General features: G+C 35.0%; 3 protein-coding genes across 3 annotated transcripts; 2 read left to right on the forward strand and 1 right to left on the reverse strand.

Annotated features, from left to right (window-relative positions):
• Positions 1–4047: 4047 nt before the first annotated feature.
• On the forward strand, positions 4048–4428 carry LOC115879558 (craniofacial development protein 2-like). The gene has a single exon (XM_030896452.1). The coding sequence runs from the start codon at positions 4048–4050 to the stop codon at positions 4426–4428; it is 381 nt and encodes a 126-aa protein (XP_030752312.1).
• An 11079-nt stretch (positions 4429–15507) lies between these two features.
• On the forward strand, positions 15508–17342 carry LOC115879621 (proteoglycan 4-like). The gene is made up of 6 exons (XM_030896516.1): positions 15508–15912; positions 15970–16105; positions 16221–16487; positions 16538–16747; positions 16847–16951; positions 17170–17342. Exons 1-6 carry the CDS (start codon positions 15902–15904, stop codon positions 17230–17232), a joined length of 792 nt encoding a protein of 263 aa, XP_030752376.1. The 5' UTR covers positions 15508–15901; the 3' UTR covers positions 17233–17342.
• Positions 17343–17521: 179 nt separating this feature from the next.
• LOC115879620 (putative nuclease HARBI1) lies at positions 17522–19004 on the reverse strand. Its single transcript, XM_030896515.1, has 2 exons — positions 18520–19004; positions 17522–18464 (listed from the first exon to the last, which is right to left on the reverse strand). The coding sequence occupies exons 1-2, from the start codon at positions 18729–18731 to the stop codon at positions 17588–17590; spliced, it is 1089 nt and encodes a 362-aa protein (XP_030752375.1). The 5' UTR covers positions 18732–19004; the 3' UTR covers positions 17522–17587.
• Positions 19005–22869: the final 3865 nt, after the last annotated feature.

The raw sequence follows: 22869 nt of genomic DNA on the forward strand, positions 1-22869 counted from the left end.
AGTGCAAACTCTGCTTTGGAAATACGCCGTCCTGGATTTTTTCGTTGCCAACACACAAATTTTCATCCCAAGTTACTTTAACTGATTTGAAAACGGAGAGGTCCAAAGGCTGCAGCAAATAACTTGTGTGGGCTGGCAATTTTAAAATTTCTAGATTTTGAGCGTTTGCGAATGCGATTACTTCTTCTGTAACATGTGACCCAGTCCATCGTAGATAACCAATAGAGGTCGTTCTTCACCCAATGCAGGAACCAAATTATTCTTTAAAAAATTGATAAAGATTTCACAATTTATCCAACCATTTTTGCTGGCGGCAACTGTTATGTTGGGGCATTTATTATCTTTGCTTGCGGGTATCCAATTGGACCATATATTTAAACCTTTAAAAATTACGAGAGGTGAAGCTTTCCCACCATTAGCATTAGCAGCTACCAAACAGGTAAACTTTTCTTTTCCGGTACCTCCAGTAGTTCTTGACGATGGTCTTCCCCTTTCCTCTACAACTTTGGCCTTACTAGGATCGGTGTACATACTAGTTTCATCCAGATTCCATACTAGGTGTGGTTTATCAACCAAATTTAACCTTGAAGTGTTGTCTCCAGCAAATTGAAGTATTCACTTATTATAAAAGGATCAGTTTGCTTTTTCCTTACATATTCCACAGACTGGGACTTTTTTATGGCTAGATGATTACGCTTTCTAAATAGAAATAACCAGTCCTTTCCGGGGTGTCGATTCTTAAAGGGTGTTTGAATGTTGGTTCTATTGACATATTGTTGAATGACATCCAAAAGTTCTTCCGTGATAGTCCAAAACCACTTTTTCCCAAAGTTTTCAGATATTGCACCAGCAGGAAGATGAAGAATATCTTCCTTTTTCAGTGCTGTACATCGGCCCCCTGTCTGACTTTTTTTTTCCACGACGACCAGTTACATAACACTGTAGAGTACTCTATGGTATAGAGTAATTTTTCGCCGCTGCTCTTGCGTTTAATACGTTTGATTTTACGCTCTGAATAGCAGCTGTAAGAGTTTCTTTTGAGTAACCTCGTCCTCGTTGTGTCTTTCTTATATAATTTCTGACCATCTGGAAAAAAATATAGATCGGGAAACTGCAACCAATTGATTTCACTTCCCCGCCGAAATATGATTCCACTTGCCCCAATATGGAGTTTCAATGGGGCAAGTGCAATCATGTATACAATACAAAACATATTTGATGATTCATATTTAAACTCACACAATACAAAAACAACCCCCCTATAGCCTTACATCTTACATAAAATTGAACACTCACCTTTAATTTTTCACACAAAAATCGCAAATTTATAACAGATGTTGCCCTTACGTTCGGTAAATGATTTGTAAAAAGTTGACACCAGTTGCCGCGAAGAGTCTGTGACTTATGACGTTCTTAATTTGAGTGTGTTCGCTTAGATGGCGACAGTAGTATTAGTAAAAATATTCTTATTTTGTTAATAAGTTGACTGATTGCATTTAGTCCATGATTGCATTTACCCTACCTTACCTTATTTGTATTGTTGTTCTTCCTTGGTAAATTTGAAACTGCAAGCAGTATCCAGATTTTAGCGCAGCAACCCAAGCTTTATAACCAAAGCGTACTGGCTTTCCTTTGATATACTGCTTGCACCCGTGCCTCCCATAATAGGGAATCATTGCCTCATCCACAGATATGTCGGGTTCAATCCGAGCGTACTTTAGGAAATTTGCATTGCCACTTTCAATCAGAGGACGGATTTTCCCAATTTTGTCACCTACAGGTAAATTGTCGTTGTCGGCAGCATGGAAGATACTGGAAATTTCTTCGAATCTATTACGTAGCATAGCTTGAGATACCAACTTATTGTGAACGTCCTCGCTTTCTTCCCAGTATTTACATGCGTCTTCTCTGTAAAGGAACGTATCCGGATAGAAGCAGAATGCCAATAAACACGTATATTTCATTGGTAGAAACTGAAGAGTTTTCTATATTGCTTTTTGCAGCATACATGTTTGTATATTTGACAAGATCTGCGATAATGTCAGGTGATAACATTGGTTCAAAAAATTGCAATGCAGGGCTGTCCGCATTTAGTGTTATTGGGGGAGGTAGAGTGGTGAATTTTTCTATAGAGGAGAGATCCCCATTTTTCCAATTTAGCGTTAGAGGTTTAGATCATGGCTAAAGGAAGGTCGTCCTCTTCGTCCCATTCGTCGAGTGTATTTGTAGTGGGAAGCTCTATTTGGTGTTTGGTGATCATTTTCAAAATAGTACTCGGCCTCGGCTGATAACTGATTGTGGTTCAAATGATCTGGATTATTGGTATCCTCGTCTCCTGAATCGCAATCCGTGTTATCCGAAAAATCGTCTGGGGGAGTAATAACTATACCGTCAGGAATGTCGATTTGATTGTCAATGTTTTCAATCTCATCTAAATTACTCTCTATTTCCGCTGTAGTCAGAGGTCGAGACCTTAAAGAAAAAAAAATATTTTTACGTATATACAGTTTTAAATCCCAAGGGGTCGATAACGACCCAAGCATATTCTAGGTTATGTACAAACATGACATTTTAAAATTATTGCGATCTGATTATTTACAGTGATAAATAAAGGTCATGTTTATATATAACAGCATCTATACTACAATAATTTACATTTAGTTCGTACTTACCAGAAAGTTCTAGAACCCATGTTTGTAAACAATAAAGCCGACAAGATTCAAACACTTCTAAATCAACAGAACAACGATTTAGCTTAACAGTCGCTATGTACATAGACAACCTTTAGATTGCCCACTCCCATGTTATTGTGGGGTCCGTATTTTAGCGGCATTTAGTAGGATAAGGAACAGTTTTTTGCACATTAAAGAAACCTGCATTACCGATATTCTACATTACAAACCGCTTTTATTTGAATCGCAGTTCTTTCAATTTTTAGAGTCAAATTTCAACTATTAAGCTATAAGTTCTAGTTAAACCTAAGTTTTGTCTTTAAATTAAAAGACAAAACTTAGGACTAACTAGAACTAGTAGCTTAAATTAATTTATATTGAGTAAGTTTCTATAGTATTAAGTATCTATAGTAAAACAACAGAATATTTATATTATAAAACATCTTTTAATAATGATTAGACTTAAATATACATATTTTTCATACAACTGTCGAGCTAAAGTTTTAATATTTATATTTAATGAATTTAGATTAATATAAAATAACATTTTTATTATACGGATAACTATGTTTTTGATACTAAAAATTCTAATGCTTTTTTTTTAAAATACACTTTGATTCTTACCTAATACATGAAAATTATTTTTACATAATAAATATGAATATAGTAATATAATAATAAATTTGTATTCACTAATTTCAATATACATATTATACAAAAAAATATATGAATTGAAACAATATGGCGCGCAGTTTAGCTAGACTCTAGAAATCAATAAAAATCATACAGTCTTCATTAGCGATTATATGCCGTCATTACACTTTGGCAAGTTGATTCAAACCATCAGAATCAAAGGTGTGAAATAATTGAGTATCATCAACAAATGTGGAACTATGTTAGAGTGGTAAATTACTAATGGTAAATCAGCGATGTAGGTATCTTAAAAATAACAGAAGCCCCAACGTAGGTTCTAATAAGGTTAAAATGGTGTTCTGTTCCTTGTCGAGTCCTCTAATGATATTGTTAGTGAGCTGTAAACAGGGGCGTGTATACATATGTAGGCAAAAGGCGTTACCTATCCGAGTTAAAATCCTTACTAATCCGACAAATATTCGCAATCAGCAATATTTATTTTATTTTTATTCTAAAAATTAGGTAAGATATATTTAATGTTTATTATATGTTTAATTACTGTTAGCTTATGTTTTGAAATAATAAGTTTTGTAGAAAATCGTTTGTTTTATTTTAAGAGGTTTTGAGTATAAATATTTTTAAGAAAGTAAGAAAAGCCTCTTTACGAACCTTCTAAACTTGCTCAGGCAGTAAAAGAGATGAACACCTACCGACTCAGTCTAATGGGGCTATCAGAAGTGCGATGGAAGGCCAACAACCAACATCTGCAAAAGGGCTCTTACTCTACAGTGGCAGAGACAAAACACAAGCACACGAAAGCGGTGTTGGATTTCTTCTTAGTGATTCAGCAAAAAAAACTCTAATCTCATGGAAGCCAGTCTCAGACAGAATAATAACAGCAAGATGCAAGGTTAAGATCAAAAATATTACATTTATCCAATGCTATGCTCCCACAGAGCCTGCTCAAGTTGAAGACAAGCAAAATTTTTATGGTTTACTGAACAGAACCTTAAACGACTCTCCCAAGGGAGACATTACAATTATCATGGGGGATATGAACGCAAAAATCGGTTCAGACAACAACAATCTAGAGGAAGTAATGGGTAAACACGGCCTGGAGTGATGAACGACAACGGCGAACGACTCTCTAACTTCTGTTCAAACAACAATTTCGTTATTGGCGGGTCAATCTTCCCACATAAAACTGCTCACAAAGTAACCTGGGTTTCCCCAGACATGCGAACAGAAAATCAGATAGACCATATACTGATCTCAAAAAGATGGAGGAGCTCATTACTGGATGTCAGAAGCAGACGCGGGGCAGACATTGCAAGCGATCATTTTCTAGTGGTGGGTCAACTGAGAATTAAACTTTTAAAAAAGACAGATAAAAATTTTGCAAAAAGACCGAAATATAACATCGAACAGCTTAGAAAACCTAACGAACTCCAGAAATTTAAGAACAAACCCAAACAACAAAGGGAGAATACTAACGTAGCTTCGTGGAACGAGGCAGCAGACTTGTTTAAAACCGTTGCTGAAGCGACATTAGGCAGAAAACGTATAAAACGCAAAGAATGGCTTAGCGACGATACTTGGAACTTAATAGAACAAAGAGCTCAGATAAAACAAAGAATAAATGCAACTTCAACTCACGAGACCAAAACTACTTTACCACAACAATATCAAGTATCGAATAGAGCAGTTAAGAGATCAGCCAGAAAGGACAAACGAGCTTGGCATGAACAACTAGCAAACGAGGCACAAAAAGCCGCATAACAACGCAATATGAGGGAACTGTACAAAATAACAAAACACCTGAGTGGACAACGTAGTAACTTCAATACAGTTATTAAAGACCACTAACATCCTCTGAAGAACAGCTTAACTGATGGAAAGAACACTTCAGCAACCTGCTTGGACCAATAAGTGAACAAAATTTCGACAACGAGGAACCGGAGCCAACAATCGAAATGCCTATCAACTGCGTCACGCCAACGAAAACGGAAATACAAAAGGCTATTAAAACACTTGAAAATGAATGAAAAAGAACAATAAAGCAGCCGGCCCCGATAGCGTCCCTGCAAACCTCCTCAAAGCAGATCCTAGTACAGCAGCAAACATACTGCATCCTCTAATTACAAGAGCTTGGGTATCTAACATCATTCCAGATGAATGGAAACAGGGTCTCATTATTAAACTCCCTAAAAAAGGAGATACCACTAACTGTGACAACTGGAGAGGTATTGTTTTGTTAAACACCATTCACAAGATAATATCCTCTATAGTTCATTTAAAGTTAAACTCCTATATAGAGCCTACTCTGAGAGAGAACCAAGCTGGTTTCCGACCGAATCACTCGTGCATTGACCATATTAACACATTGCGCATTATCATAGAGCAGTCAATAGAATTTAGGTCACCTTTATTCTTAATATTCATAGATTTCGTCAAAGCTTTTCACAGTATCCCCCATGCGATGGTATGGAAAACTCTAAAAGAAAAAGGTGTTCCGGAAAAACTAATTAATATAATCAAGGAACTCTACAGAAACACAGAATGCAATGTGCTGCACAACGGTAGAACCAGCGACAGTTTTAACTTAGGGACAGGAGTAAAGCAGGGTTGCACATTATCGCCGCTTCTATTTAATATCGTGCTCGACAGCGTTTTGACTAAAGCCACAGCAAATATTAGGGGAGTACAATGGACTCTGACATCGCATCTGACGGATCTTGATTATGCTGATGATGTCTGTCTCACAACGCAATCCTTCAAAGACATGGAAGTGATGCTCAGACGTCTAGAAACAGAAGCAGACAAAGTAGGATTAAGCATAAACATCGACAAAACAAACTCAATGCGCATTAACACAAACAACAACACTCCATTCAATGTAGGAATCAAACGTGTCGAGAATGTAACATAGTTTACTTACCTGGGAAGTATTGTAACAGCAAACGGTGGCGCAGACGCGGATATTGTCAGCAGGATCAGGAAGGCGCAGCGCAACTAAAATCAGTTTGGACCTCCCGTCAACTCTCCATACAAACAAAATTAAGAATATTCAATTCCAACGTCATACCAGTTTTATTATATGGCTGCGAGACATGGAGAGTGACAAAAATATCCATCAACCGTCCACAGGTATTTATCAATCGCTGCTTGCGGAAAATACTTAAAATCTTTTGGCCAGACACTATACATAACATCGACCTGCTTCATCTTACAAACCAACAAGACATAGGCATTGAAATCCGCAAAAGAAAATGGGGTTGGATAGGTCACACTTTGCGGAAACCTGATAGTAATATAGCGAGATCAGCGTTGGAGTGGAATCCCCAAGGAAAAAGAAAGCAAGGACGACCTGCTCAAACATGGAGACGTTCCATACTGGATGAGCTTCAACAAGTAGGGTCAACATGGAAGGAAGCAAAAACAACTGCCAAAAACAGAACCCGATGGAGAGCTTTCACTGAAGCCCTTTGCTTCGCGTAGGAGATATAGGATCCTATATAAAGAAAAGCCATAAACCGCATGACGTTTACTTTGATTAAACTATTGTTTAAATTCTTGACATTTAGTTCCAAAAAATGTTTCGCTTGTGGCGCTTTTTTACCCTCTTGTCGTCTATTTTTTATTTTGTAACCCTAGTCTAGATGATAGCAATATCATAAAAAAAGTAAATAAAAAACGTCTATATAATATTTTTAATAAATCTCGTGCCAGTTTTTTTCAATGCTTACTATATTAAAAGAAACATGATTTAAAATAAGTAGATACAATCTTAAGAGACTTAGATACTTTAGGTTCTCCTTTTAAGTAAAAATAGTATATTGTTTTATTAGGAGTAAAAATTATACTTATGTTGTGATAAATAAAAAATAAAAAATTACAGCAAAAACTGTAAATTTACTGCCTCTAAACAACTACCAATTGTAGAATAAATAATAAATAGCATAAAATAAGCCCATTAAAGTCAGGAAAATACACAAAATGTATACCTCTTATTTTTCTTTAGACCCATTTGATGCAATTTTTGAGCTGCTAAAAATATTTTTGGAGCATTTTGTGGCACTTTTCTTTGATCTAAACCTTTAATAATCCTATTTAGTTGGGTACAGTAATTAAACATATTCAATTTAATAAAATATTTAAAAACTTTAGATTTAATCATATCATTGTGATGACAATCTGTAAAGGACACTCTTTCGTTGAGGACCTTCAAGGCATAATCAGCTACGCCATTTTTAAATAAATCTCTATTAAAAATGAACTTGATAATAATCAGGGACTCTTGCATTTTTAAATAAAAATTATTATTGATATACCTTAACCGCTGTTTATCATGTATTCTTTAAACTTCGTAAATTCGTCATTAATAGAATCTTCTGTTGTAGATTGTTTGAAAAAAGACTGCACACAAGAACAATTGTTTCCTTCGATTTTTTTTGCAACAAGCCCACTAACATAATTTAAAGCTTTCGTTCAACTGCCTTTATAGACTTAGGGAGATTTTGTGGTACTCGGCAGTAGTTTTCAGTTAGTTGTTCTTCAAGTTCAAGTTCTGGTAATCCCTAAAACAAATTATTAATCAAAATAGACATAAAATAAATATTTCTATGTACCAAACCTGCGAAACAAATCTTTGTAGTGTTAGAAACATTTCAGAACCATCATCTTCACAATTAGCGCTAATGGAATGTTTAGATGTTATGCCATTTACTAATAAACTCTTATAATACTGTGAGAAACATATTGCAGTTGGATTATTATTTCTGAATCCTCTTTGTCGTATTTTACAAAAAAAGTTTTCGAGAGGATCTTGGTTAAAAGACCGTGGAATTAAAGAAGTAAATCCCAACTGTCGTAAATCATTAAAGAACTCTTTAAAATTCGAAATTGATTTGATAAAAATTTTTAAACTTGGCGGTATAACAAAAGCATTATTTTTTTGAAACTTCACTGACCTAAAGCTTCATTCCAAAAATCTACATGAGGCGAATTTTTAGTAAATGCACAATCCACATGAAACTGATTTAATGTACTTCCATTAAAACTATCAAACAAAGTAACCAAAAAGTGAAAAAGTTTAGCTGTATCCTAAAATGTGGATCATAAAAAAATATTTTGAATTAAGTTAAAAAATACTTTGTCATTTTTTTTTAAATACCTGATAAAGCAAACACATTTATGGCAGCTGCAACTGACCGACTAAAAACTTGAGTGCATTTGGATACTTTCATTTTACGAATTTTCAACGCATTTACATGTGTATCTGTAATTTTTGGAATGAGTCTAAGGTCGCCTAAATAAGAATCAATTTGATAGGCAACAAAAATGTCATTCCACTTGGCAACTTTTTCACTTCCACCTTCTAGGAAGTGAATATTATATTTTAAGAAATTGTTTCTAATGCCTTTAAATAAATGAGGTATATCATATAGTGGGATGACTTTGTTACCATCAATTTCAAAATTAAATGCAGTATGGTTTTGGCCAAGTCTTAGATATTTTGCTCTTGTTGCTGCCACTAAACCATTAATGGCAGCTTGGTTGCTTGAACCCTGATCACAGATGGTAGATACAACTCTAATGCCACAGCTTTCACATTTTCTTATGATTATTTTAATTATATTGTGAGACTCCCCCGTTTTTGAGAACGCTCACGGACGCCGAGTTGCCTTGGTTCGGTTCCTCGGGCGCCACCCCCAAAGTTTAAAGTGTTTGAAAGACCACTAGTGCCAGTACGGGTAGCTTTTATACAGTGGAGATACCAGGGAGTGATGAGATGAAAAGAAAATAAAACACACAATTAACTATAACGTAACACTAGGTTTTTATTTAACTAATTAATTATGTATAAAAGTAATCAAAGAAGGTTCACGTCCTCGAATTGTAACAATAGTGAAATACAATGTATATTTAGAGACCCGTAAAGTAAAATTTACAATAACCACCGTGTACCTCTAGAGTTTTGATCGATTATTCCCGATACGTAACTCTCTGACTGATTCTATCACGCGAATTCAAAACGCGTTCCCGAAGTGACATTCTCTTAAACACGACGACGCGAGTTCCTGATCGGCGTCGGGTTTAGCGGCGTCTTAATGAACACAGACACGTAGATACCGGAGCAACGCACTCTACTACGACGCGACTCTCTAAATGGCGGTGACGTCGTTACAGGCGTCCCGATGGTCACAGCTAAATATTTATCGGAACGGCGTCCGTTTTGACAGCGAAACACGGACCTCGGATCGGCGTCGGAGTTAAAAGCGTCCCGTGACACACTCACGCGAGTCCTGGATCGATCGCGAAGTTAACAGCGTCCCGTGGGATACACACACGTGAGTCCCGGAGTGACGTAGACATTAGCGACGCCTCGGCGAGTTGTACGTCGTTCGGATAAGCGCAGCCCGCACACACACCGCCCGGTCAGGACAACCTCGGGATTTCGGCGAGATCCCGTCCAGCGTCACTGATGTAGGATGCCGTCCGGACGACACACCTAGAGAAATACGGGAGCTACAAAACCAGCCTCGGGATTTGGGCGAGATCTTGTTCTAGCTCCATGAATATTCGCGACCCGTGCGTTTACTGAACTACCTTAACCGTTAGCTGTCTCGCTCTCTCCATTTTAACAAAAGAAATCGTTCCTCGCGTCCACGTGATCCGATCAAATATCCCCCAGCCTCTGTAGAGGTTCATAAGCATCTAAGTTTTGCTATGTCTTTGCGTTCGCGCGATTCGGTCAAATAGCCTCCAGCCTCCGTAGAGGTTCATAGTTGCGCCTACCTGAGCGAATATAAATATCTCTGTCTCCCTTATCCCTGTAACGCGTTAAGGCAGTAAAGTAAACATGTCATTAACAATAAAAAGAATACGACCTACTCTCGATCACTTTGGCGGTGGGTGCTTACCTTGTACAGTGCGGCGACAATCGGCGGCTGGCAGCAGGTCACTTGGCAGGGCACTCCGGACTCGAACCTCACTGTTTCGCGTGCGACCACAAACTAACTCACTGGAGCTGCTGCAGCCAAGGTACTCGACTGACGCTCCCCTCCACTCGGCCTGCACTAGCAGAGTAGGGCGAGCGGCACAAACGGTTCGTTTTTTCGCATTAAACTGTAGCGACCAAAACCGATCAAAACTCTCTTACAAAATGGCAATTAAATATTTAACTTATTTAATTCAACAATAGGAACACTAATGAAGTTCATTACAATAATGAGTTAACATTAAAATACATTGACTGTCATTATTAAAAGAAAATGAAGTCTCTATTATTCTAGTATAATATTAACACAATATACAGGGTGTCCTAGAAATTTTATGAACTTCATTACAATATTCATTAAGTCGGGTGTCTTTGTGCCCCCATTAGTGAAATTATAATAGACCATTTTTCTATTCTAATTTCCATTTTTTTAATTCCCAATCAGCATGAAGACCTAAAATAATTTAATTATTAATTGAAATAGATATTTTTTCTAGAAATCTATAAATCAAAAAAAAAGTTTTTTATCTTTAAAAATTACCTGACATGATTAACAATTTGATCGGTTCTTCGATATTCCAAATCTTCAAATCCTTCAACATGATCTCCAGTAACTGGTTGCAAATGTGGCTGGACACTCATTTCATCAAATGTTAAGCAACAGTATATAGCCAAAAAATCATTTGAGCCCTTTAATTCGGCTTTTAATACCGAAAATATTTGTTCACGTACCCCTGTCTTAATGGGGATCCTGTTTAGCAAGCGAGTGAGCGTATTTCTTGAAGGTAATGCTAATAATGATGATAGAAATTTGTATCCTGATCTACTTTGTTTTAACAATGATAATCCTAAAACTTTGTCTTCTACAGTAAATCTCCGGCCCCTAGGATTTTTTACAAGATTTTCATTTTGGCATTTAAAAAATCTCTCTTATATAGTCCAAATTGGACTCATTCCCTTTATTATTGAACAAACTCCTACTTTTTCCTAAGGCCCTCATTCTTTGTTTTTTTAATTTTAAAAGGGTCCCATAAAAATGTTTTGCTTTAGGTGTTAAATCTTTTGCCGATGTAACATGAACTTCATCCAACAGTGAAGATCTTTCTAAATTTTATACACATTAGTTTCTGAATTACCTACAAGTTTTATAATAATTACTTTTTGGAGTTATATATAGTATATCTTGTATCACTGTTCGTAGGAATATTCTCATTTGAATTTATAACTTCATTATCCTGAATTGTTGATGTACGTGGTGTAATTTTATCACATTCTTCTGACTGTTTTCTGACTTCTGAATATCGGTGTTTAATGGTTCTAAAAACAGTATAATATCAGTATAATAATGTATGATCGAAAAAAACGGCGTCCAGTTGGCTTGGAAATGAACATCTATGACATTCCTCATATAATTTTACATAGGGTAACGGATATAGTTATTGGCCACTTAAGGATTTTAGTGACGTATTTTTCAGTTTGTTCTAAAATTATTAGACCACGAATAATGCAGTATTTTTTTCTCAAATAATCACATATTCAAACATTAGGAACAAAATTTTATTTTGCAACTTTAATCCTCTAAATAATATAAAAATACAGTTTTTTGAAAACATACAAAAAGTTCAGTTATTGGCCACAAAGTTACAGTCGTTGGCCTACCCATATATGAGTAATTGGCCATTACAAAAACAGAGTTTAGCCGAACAAAATTAGATATGTTTTTCTAAAAACGAGCGCAAAGTTACTACTTTACACACTTATTTGCATGTACAAAGTTACTTTGCGCACGCTTTTGTACATTATCGTAAAAAATCCTAAATAATTTATTGGGAAAATATTTTATTGCAACAGCATCAAACAAAACGTTTTTGAAAATGGGAGATTTAGTACTTAATACCTAATTGTGGAAAGTATGCAAAGTGTCTTTCCCACACTCAAAGCTTACTACTGCTTTTGCCTACGGGAAAGTATCACTTCGCACACTTGTTAAGAAAAACTATTTTTAGCTTTACAGCTATTGCACACAAACTTTTCATTATTTTCTGATTGTTGAGATTTGTCAATACAAGCAAGATGATAGGTTTTTGTACAAAAATTGCATTTTTTTCCTGATTTTAAAACCGTGATATTCATAATACATGCATAGCATAACCCAGTGGAAACTTCGTTCGCATGCTTGCTACTTGCTTTTATAGTAACATCAGAAATAATAAACACCTTGGAGTTAGGAGTCTCATTTTCTTTTTCTGAAAATAGCTTTCGTTTAGTTGAATTTGGCAAATTTCTAGTCAATGATGAATGGCTTGACGATGGCAGCTGAAAACTATTTTCAAAAAAAATGTTTTTCGACCCTGAAAACCTTTCATTTTTCAAGGTAGATCTAGTATCAGGTGAATCAATAACACTTGTAGAAGTATTTGTACAGCTTCTGAAATCATTTAAATGATCTTCATTTTCCGGTTTTTGGGTTGAATATTTTTCAGCATCTCTAACGTTTGGTTTGGTTTGGTTTGGTTTGGTTTGGAAAATACGTTTGGCACTAGAAAAAATGTCCCCACTAAATGGACAATTCGTGGATTCCATGTTAGGCGCTTTGATTTCTTGAATGCACTTTTTCTCCGGCAGATGCACTTTAAGTCCTCTTTTTAAAATTATACTATTTATTTCATCAACTTTTGGAATTATTTTTGTTTCTGCGTCTTCCCTATGATATTTTATTTCTTTAGCTTTAGGTATATTTGTTTTTGTTTTATTATTTTTATGTGCAATTTTATTGTTTTTTGTTTCTATTCTTTTCTGTTTCCTTTCTTCTTTCAATAATTCTTTCTCTATTTTTTCCTGTATTTTACGTTTTTCTGCGTTCTGCCGATCTGAGGAAGTAAGCACAAACGGAAGTCTTTCAGTTTGTTTTTTACCTTTACGTTCTGGGGTCCTCGGCCAATAGAAGAACTTGTCAATAGAGGATTTCTCTCTCTCTTCGGTGTGCCTATTTACGAATTCCTTTTGTCCAGAATTTGGCCCATCAAGTGATTCTATTTGCGTTGGAGATGAATAGTTATAGGAAGTGGAGGGAAAATTAGGTGGTGAACTAATGTTTATAATAGGAATGTCTTCTATGTTATATGTGGTTAACTCAAAATCTGAAGAAGTTTTACGGTTGCATGAAGAAAGCCTAGGAGATGATATATTAGTATTGTCCGTCACGAGATGTTCTATTTCGAATGTAGTTAACCGTTCTAAAGTATTTGGGTTATCAGATGAAGAAGGAATATTATCAGCATGATCATTATTCTCCTTTTTGGCAAAGGGAATATATTCTTCATCCTACGTCAGATCATCTGACTTAGTATGAACTGAATTAGATATTGCATCATTTGGCTTATTTTTGAATAACTGGAATATATTATATAAAATTTGTGCTTCTTCATTTAGATCTTCACATGCATTATTTTGGAACATCTTTATTTTCTCAGTCCCAACTAATTTCTCAAAGTCAGCATAGGTTATGGATACTTCTTGAGAAACACTTTCTTTAATTCGGCTGTTGTTCTTTCCCAAACATTTGGAATAATCAATTGCTGACGGGTTCCAAGGATATAACCCAGTTGTTTTAAAACCATTGATTATAGAAACTGACTTTAAAGAGCTAATGGCACTGTTTAATACTAAAGCAAAGTTTTCCTTGGTTACCACAGAATTTGGATTTTCCCTTCTGAAGTTCAAAACTGCTTTGTTCCAACCAATTTTTAAGGGTTTGAACGCCGCAACGTCTGCGGGCTGCATTATTCTTGTGGCGTTTGGGTAGAGAGCCACTAATATTATTTTCAACTTTGAACATAATTCGCTAGTTTGAAGGGTCATATGAGTTTTATGCCCATCAACGAACAAAATTATAGGAAATTTGATATTTTTAGCAACTAAATGTTTATAATAAACGTTTCCTATATATTCAAAAAAAATTCATTTTTCATCCACCCTGAGTTGCTACAACCTATTCCCCACTCAGCGGGTACCGACTTTACAACGCTTGATGGTAATCTCTTATACGGATAAATTACCATTGGCGGTGTAATGTCGCAAGATGCAGCAAACGTAAACATTACTGTTAAATTAACTTTCGAGTGATGTTCAATTTCGTAAACATTTTTGCTTCCCCTCACAGCTAACACTCTTATTTTTCGGACATAGGTAAAAACACGTTTCATCGCCATTAAAAATACGTGATGGATCTTTAAGAATGTCACTGTAACCTTTTTGATCTAAGTATTGTTCTACACCACTAAACCATTTCCGAATATCTTTTTCGGAAATATTAGAACTTGCCGCAGTAATCGCTTCTGGAGTCCTTAGCGTTATTTCTGGATTTCTCTTTAAAAAGCTCCTGTACCACCCTTTCCCAGGCATATTGTCTATGAATGGATTCTCACGGGGATAAGCATCCAAAAATCCCTTGACTGAATGCTGTACATCTTCTATCCTCAGAGGAAAACCTTTTTTCTGACATGCACAAATCCAGTCTTTAAGTCGAGTTTCCTCGTCCAACGAAAGAATAGGATTTGGACCACGAGTTGTTTTATCATGAAAATTTTCACTCGCCCTAAACTGTAGGGTAGCTCTTGGAACCTTAAATTGCAGGGCTGCTTTCCTCTGACTCGTCCCATTGTTAATTGATGTAAGGGCTTTCTGTACATCATCTTCCGTGTATTTTTGACTAGGCGTTTTAGTTTTACTTGCAGGAGACATTATGAATCTAAAAAAAACGACTTACAACCTTGTGGATAAAAGAAAAAACGCAAAGGGCTCTAAAAAACCATATAGGTCTAGTAGTTGGCCACCCTAAAATCTAGTTATTGGCTACCGGCCAACTACTGGTTAAAAATTTGAAAATACATAGAAAACTCTATAAAATGTTTAATTGCCGCTCAAAAATGCTAAAGGACATAAAATTTCCTAAAAATATTATCCTACACTTGGCACTAGTAGTTGGCCATGGCGGCCAGTAACTATATAGGGGACAAATTATTGTACCAGATGCTGGCCACCACGAAAATGCCGCGAAAAATTCTAACCTAGCATTAAAAACACCCTAAAAGGTGTGAAATAATACAATAAGATGCCTTAAAATATAATTTTGAAACGATACAATAAGAAAGTAAAGCATAGCCACTTACCATAATACCACAGATTCTTAAGGAATTCTTAGGGCCGATTTCATAATCATTCACTTAAAGCGACCTTAGCTAAATGGGACTTTAGGATAAAAGTGACTTTAAAATTTGTTCAGTTTCATAACCTGAAGTAAAGCGACTTTAGCTAAAGGCGACTTTAACCATACTTTAACGTTAAAAATTCATGTTGGTAACACCGATTCCTAGTTAATAGTTCAAATGAGTATGAAATTGTATGTTATTTGATCTATGGTTATACCACAGATGCTGAGTTATCTGCTGTTACAGATTTTTATTTCTCTGTCCACGTGTTCACCACGAGATCATTTCATTTTATTCTTGGTGTTTGGCGTGTGTTGACGTGTTTGTTTACTGTAATATCGTTTTTATTTTATATTTCCTAGTTGTTTCTAATATTTTGTATAGAGATGTCTGAAAGGTAAGTTAATAAATAATGTAATGGCCAAAACAGGTATTTATATTATTTTTATTTTAGTCTTTTTAAAACTCCGAAAAGAAGCCGGGGTGCTAATTTTACCAAGGAGGAGGAATTGATACTATTAGAAGAAGTAGCAAAATATTGGAACATTATAGAATGCAAAACTACAAACAAAATAAACAAAAAGGAGAAGGTATGACTACAGATATTTGTTATATAAAGATATATGTATATATAAATTTATTTATTTTTTATGAAGTTTGGTGGTCGAATAACACAATTAAACTGGATTATTTATTTTATTTTAGGACTATGTTTGGGACAAAATATTAGCTTCCTATAGTCAAAGAGTAGGAGTAGTAACAAAAAAAGTTGAGCAGCTGCAGGGGAAGTACGACAACTTAAAAACGAAAGCAAAAAAAGTTGTTGCTGAATCTAAAAAGAATATTTTGGGTACTGGCGGTGGTCCATCAAATAATGATCACATAGATCCAGTCATACAAGCAGTTTTGAATATTTTAAATTCTAAGTTAGTGGCTGGACTTAAACCACAACATGATTGTGATACTGATGTGGTAAGAACAATATTAGTTGCTCTTGACTTTTTTAAATATAATTATTTTAGGTTTGTGTAAGTGAGTCACAACCATCGACCCCCAGTGAGCCACAACCATCGACCCCCAGTGAGCCACAACCATCAACCTCCAGTGGGCCACAGCCATCGACCCCCTGTGAGCCACAATCATCGACCTCCAGTGGACCACAACCATCGACCTCCAGGGATCAACAGTCATTGACTGGATTCACTATTATTCCCGTTTCGCCACCATACATTGTAAGTAATTAGATCTTTCGAATCAGTTTGTTAAGGTTGTCCCTTATTTTTATCTTCTTTTAAATGGGAACCTGGTTAACTATGACATTTTTTTTACAGATTCAGCTCGACCAGAAAGAAAAGGAAGGAAGTACTGACAATCCTGAAACACCAAATACAAATTTGCCAGTGGTAGAAAAACAATTAGAAAGTGAATGTAAAAGGGTAATTGTAATAATATATTATTTTAAAGTGTTATTAAATGAAAAAAAAATCTTATAGTACCTATCTAAAGGCGCGCTCTCACGACTCATGTACTTGGCAAGTATTTTTTATTGGCATACAGTCTGTATAGATGTCCGATGCATCCTGTATACCAATTACAAATGTTTGTCAAGTACATGAATCGTGAGAATCTGCCTTAATATTCTTTTCTATTATAGAAAACCGAAGACTGGAGCAATTATACTCCTACAAAATTGAAAAAAAAACTGCTAAGCAGCTGAGACCTACAGTATCGAATCCTCTGCATACAGTTAAATTAGAATATTACAGGGTGAAAACTGAATTAATGGAGAAGAGTATGGGATTGCAACAGTTGGAATACGAAAAAAAACAACAGAGAGAAGACCAGGAACATATGAAAAAAATGATATTACTCGATTTGGAAATCGAACTAAAAAAAAAGGAATTGTCAAAATAACGTGTTTTTCGTATTAATTTTAGGTATAGTTAAAGTTTATAATTTTAATTGTTTTTTTTAGTTTGCATTTTGATTAAAATAAATTACATATAAACAAATAAATAAATTTTTATTTAGCTAAAAAGGTATTTCAAACAATTATATTACAAGTTCGATAGTTACAAAAGTCCAGCAAAGTGTTGGTTTATTAGTACTTGTCTAAATTGTCTACCAAAATTAATATTTTCATTTGGCAATTCCAAAATGCCATCTCCCTCTTCAGCATTTTCTCCCTCTTCAGCATCTTCTAGCCATTCCCCTGGGATGTCTTCAGACATGTCGAGGGCAATATTGTGCAATACAGCCGTAGCAACAATAATATCCATTGCAGTTTCCAACTTTACCCGCATCCCATTCTTTAAAATTGGAAACCGCCTCTTCCACACACCATACTGACGCTCGACAACATTTCTGGTTCGTATTATGGATTCATTGTATAAATTTTCAGCATCGGTATTGGTCTCCAACAGTTTTGTCATTAGATATTTTTTTAATGCATATCCACTATCTCCAACTAAAATATACCTTCCGTACCTGCCTGTTTCAAATTCTCTTTTGACTTGACTATTATTAAAAATAGTTTGGTCGTGTACAGATCCTGGCCACCTTGCAACAATGTTTCGGATTTTTAATTTAGCATCACTAATAGTCTGAACATTTAATGCAAAAAAACCCTTTCTGCACCTGAAGATTTCTGCATCTTCTCCTCCAGGCGAATCAATTTTTATCAGAGTGCAGTCTATTGCTCCTATTGCTCTTGGAAACGACGCTAAGCCATAAAAATCTTCTGATGCTCTTTGCATTTCGGCATTATCGGAATACATCTTCACATATCTAGGCCTTAGAGCTGCTAATGCTGTTGTTACCCTTGATATAACACGACATGCCGTAGCCCTCGATACACCGATAAAATCAGCAGCAGTAATCTGCATACACCCAGTGGCAAAAAATCTTAATGTTAGCAATAATTGTAGCAAGGGTGGGACACATCCTCCTCTGAAATTGACATTGAATTAATACCAATTAATACTACCTGTTATATTATACAAACCTATTTGTAGGTAAACGGATTTGCGGTTCAATCTCTCCTAGTACTTGCATTACTGTAGGTTTCGTCAAACGAAATCTACAGAAAAAATCCAAATCATCGTATAGTTCGTAATAATTTTGACGATCTCGGTATATTTTTCTTCTCCGAACAAAAACTAATTCTTCTTCTGATGAACTCGAACTTGATGAAGTATCCGTATCCATTAAATTCATTTTATAATCAAATAAAAAACAACGAAGTTTTTACAAAACGCACAAATGACAAAACGTGGCTGAACCAAAACTAAAGATTAAACTGAATTGAGGTTAGGTTATCACTTTAAAGAAGCTTTAAAGTCAACTTTAGCGTCTGAAAGTGGATAACCTGGCGGTTTAAATTTAAAGTGCCTTTAGCACTAAAGGAGGTTTAAAAATGAATTATGAAATCCATATTAGAAGTTAAAGGAGCTTTAGTAGTTAAAGTTAACTTTAAATTGATTATGAAATCGGCCCTTAGTATATCTGGATAAACCGATGCAACTTCGGACGAACAAAATTACACCTGCTACAAATTTTCTGTGACGCTAACTAGAAGTGTCATAACCGGTACGAACATAAAGCAAGGTTGCCTGATTTTACTTCAAATAATGGCACTTTGGTTTTACCGCCAGGACTCTTATTATTTCAAATTAAATTCAAATTGGCCAATAACTATTACCTGGCCAATGACTGTATCCGTTACCCTATAAAATGACAGCGATCTTCGTTTCATGGGCATCACTGACGCCGTTTTTATTGATTATATTGTATTGTATGATCGAAAAAAAATCGGCTTCAGCGATGGCGATGAAATAATGAAAATCGATGTCATTTTATATGTAAAATTATATGGGGAATGTCATTATGTTTATTTCCAAGCCAACTAGACGCCGTTTTTTCGATTTCATATTGTATATCAAATATTGTTTCATACCTATACCTACCTGGCAAATTTACTGTAGGGAATGTCTTATATTTTAAACGACCATTAAAACCATAATCTTCCGTTGTAAAATGCCTACTGCAGATGCGGTAAGTCTTAATTTTTTTTTCTGGCGGTATATTATCTACTATAAATTTCTTGTTTCCGCTTCGTATCACCCAAATAACAAATTCCGGCCAACTACTTTCTGGATTCGGGAAATTATGATTTTCCGGTCCATTCTTAAAGCACGTTGGAATGCAGCAAACTGACGGCATGGTGATTTTTTTTTCACGCAAAACAAAAGAAATAAAAACACAACGGTGGTAAATCGTTTATTAAACACTTAATAAACCGAACTACAAATGATGAATTTAAAAAAACAAACTCCAAGGTTTTCGAAAAATACACTTCGCACCCTTATTACTAAAGAGGCATAATCCCAAAAATACAGTTTTCTTATAAATGACAAAAAGTGTTGGTCTAATGGTAAAAGATTAACATAAATGTTATTTTTATGAAAAGCATTTGTGTGATATGTCGAAGCAATTGTTTTTATGATTGTTAATATAGTCGAGATAAGAGGTAGTTAAAGTTTTTCGCAATTAAAGTGATATCGAGGATTTTATGGCTTTGAGAATTAGTTAAAATCAGTTGCGCCCCTTTAGTTCTAAATTTTTTGAAAATAAACAAAAACGTTTTAGAAATGTGCCTGTTTTTTTTGTTCAATTTTAGACTTTTATTGCGATGTTTATTTTGAGATGATACTTTTTATTAGTAAAAACTATGATTTTGTTATTATAACATTTATGATTGTGCCTCTGTAGATATAAATTCTAAAATGATTCTGGGTACTATAATACTATAGCAATTTTAAGGGAAACAACAGTATACACAAAAATAAAATTTTAATCATTTCATCAGTAGGTATAAAAATTATATTTTTATAAATCCGGTAACGCCTTATGCTACTCGTTAACTATAAACTTTGAAAAAATAAAATTTATTTCTTATTCTACTCGTAAAACTTTGGTATAACAATAGGAACCCTTATAAATAAACCAGTCTTATTACAACTTTAGTATGATTTAAAAAAACACTAAATTTTACAAAATCGAGTTAAAAAAATCGGAATAAAAACTAGGTATTAGGTTTTTTGAAACGAGATCTCTTAAGTCTTTCTTCTTATTTTCACCAAGTTCTAGTTTTGTTGGATAAACCAGCCCCAACTGTAACTTTTCGATGGCTTTCATTTTTCTCCTTTGAGATCTCCCAACTACTTCAGTGTAATCATCAGAATAAGATGTTCTATAAAAAAAGCTGTATGGCTTGTCTTTAATAAATTTAAGACTTTTTATTTTATTCCAAGATAAAACATTTTCTCGGACATCTTCCCTAAAATTACATCCCAGATCCTCTTGAAGTTTTTTAATATCAAGGAAACATTCGTGTGAGAGTTCGTGAACATTGAAAGACGGCTTGGATTTTTTTGCGTTTTTTATTATAGTGACGTATTGATGGGGAGTGTATATGGGACCGGATTTTAGGTTCCTCTTTTACTTTTTTCTATTAAAGAATGAACATTGTCCCCTTCATTCTGGGTGTGGCCTTTGATTAAAAATTTATGTGTCAAGCTTTTTATGTTGTAACGATTGATAGCATATAAATAAAGACTTGCAATAAATTTATTTTTATTCTGGCCACAGCAGTTGTCAGAATAGAATGTAATGTCTAATCCGGTCTCGTGTAAATGTGGATTACAGCTAAATATTGTGTCAAAATATTTCAGAATGCATGTGCCTATTTCAATAGCGCCACGTTTACCTTCTGTTTCTGTTCCAATAAAAAACAATGGACATCTTTGTAGGCATGATGTTTTTAGCATTATCTTCTATTTTTTCTAATTCTACTAGAGTTAGGTTATAGCTATTTAGCTTGGATTTGTAATAAAAAGCGGAAGTATCACCCCTTGGACACTGTAGGACCGCTTGGAGATCGTAAACCACTACTTTTTATTGTCTGATATTTCAGAACGATCTTGTTTCTTTTCTGTGCGGCTCAAATCTTTCTCTTGTAAATGGTTTCTATATTCTTTTTCCAAATTTTCTTTGGATGTTCCTGTGCATTAAGATAGGATAGGCATTGGTCGCACTGATCCTTTTTGGGTTGATGAAACCCGATATTGAAGTCCCTTGTAAAAATATTATAATAAATCCAATATTTTCCAGCGCTTTTCTTCTTTGATTTCTGATCTTCTTCAAAGTCTTTGTAGAGTTGAGTAACAGTTTTACTGCCATCTATGTATTCACGTTCAGTAGTCGATCGCACGTAGTGTGAATCGATTCTCGGAATTGAATTGATGTGATTTTTGATATCCTCCTTAAGAAGTGGATCAATTTGTAGGTGATGATTGTGTTTTCCCCGATTATCATCTTGTAGAAATCCATTTTCACCCATCTTAATCCTTACAGTGCGAATCATCTTGTCCGATATGTCCAAGGTATTTTTGTAAAATGTTTTGCAAACTCGTATTGGCAAACCATTTACTGTGAAGTAAAAAGCCTGGTTGGCATTTCTAGGTCTTTCGGCATTCGTGTATTTGTATCGGGGAACTATATTTTTCATACATGACCCAACAAATGCACGTTGCTTATTAATATCCCCAAGTTTCCAGAAACTATTAAATATCGCTGTTCGATTTTCCGTATCGATATTATCACCACATTTTAATCGACATTTTTCAGGACAAGGTGATTTCATTGTTCTTTCTGGAATTTGTTTCTTGGACTTGGATACTGATTTGTAAGCTTTCCCACTGTTTCGAAGTTTTTTGGCCTTAATTTGCTTCCATTTTTCGGGATTTCTAGAACGTTTCCTCCCCTTGTGAATATTCTCTTGAAGATTTTCTTCATCTGTAGACGACTCTGAAGAATTATCGGAAGATGAATTCGAAGACAAACTATTTTCAGGCACTGGGAAGTTTGTTGATAGTATATCATTCAGAAAAGAATACCTAATTTGATAGTTTTCCTGTGAATAAGTCGGATCAGAATCGGTGTGGTCAACATCACTTTCATTTGAGTGAATCGGAGAAATGCGGTATTTTTTGTTTGTTACATCCGTACAGCATTTTCGTTTTATCTGTAATTTAGTGGGACACTCTTTATCTAGTTCAACAGTAAATGATTCAGTAGCCTGAAACACGAACAAAACGTGAAGATTTTAAATATTTTTGTAAAATGTTTTCAGCTTACTTCGACATTCGAACGTTGAATCAAATTATTTTCATTGGTCAAAGTTGAGTAATCTGATTTTTCTTTCGGGCGACCTTGATCTACTTCAACAGAATTATTGAAAGACTAAAACAAAAAGAATCAACTTTTTGGAGAACTTTTTGTTATAATGGTTGAA

The sequence above is a fragment of the Sitophilus oryzae genome, unplaced genomic scaffold (genome assembly GCF_002938485.1).
Source record: "Sitophilus oryzae breed Bouriz unplaced genomic scaffold, Soryzae_2.0 scaffold_1582_pilon_pilon, whole genome shotgun sequence".
Lineage (NCBI taxonomy): Eukaryota > Metazoa > Arthropoda > Insecta > Coleoptera > Curculionidae > Sitophilus > Sitophilus oryzae.

What these genes read in the sequence shown, in the direction of transcription:
- LOC115879558 (XM_030896452.1), top strand. Translation starts at nt 4,048, where the DNA reads ATGGAAGGCCAACAACCAACATCTGCAAAAGGGCTCTTACTCTACAGT.
- LOC115879620 (XM_030896515.1), bottom strand. Translation starts at nt 18,731, where the DNA reads ATGAATTTAATGGATACGGATACTTCATCAAGTTCGAGTTCATCAGAA. An exon ending in ATCCGTTTACCTACAAATAG is followed by an intron (nt 18,465 to 18,519) that starts GTTTGTATAATA and finishes TGTCAATTTCAG; the next exon opens with AGGAGGATGTGTCCCACCCT.
- LOC115879621 (XM_030896516.1), top strand. An exon ending in CCGTTTCGCCACCATACATT is followed by an intron (nt 16,748 to 16,846) that starts GTAAGTAATTAG and finishes TTTTTTTTACAG; the next exon opens with ATTCAGCTCGACCAGAAAGA. An exon ending in TAGAAAGTGAATGTAAAAGG is followed by an intron (nt 16,952 to 17,169) that starts GTAATTGTAATA and finishes TTTCTATTATAG; the next exon opens with AAAACCGAAGACTGGAGCAA.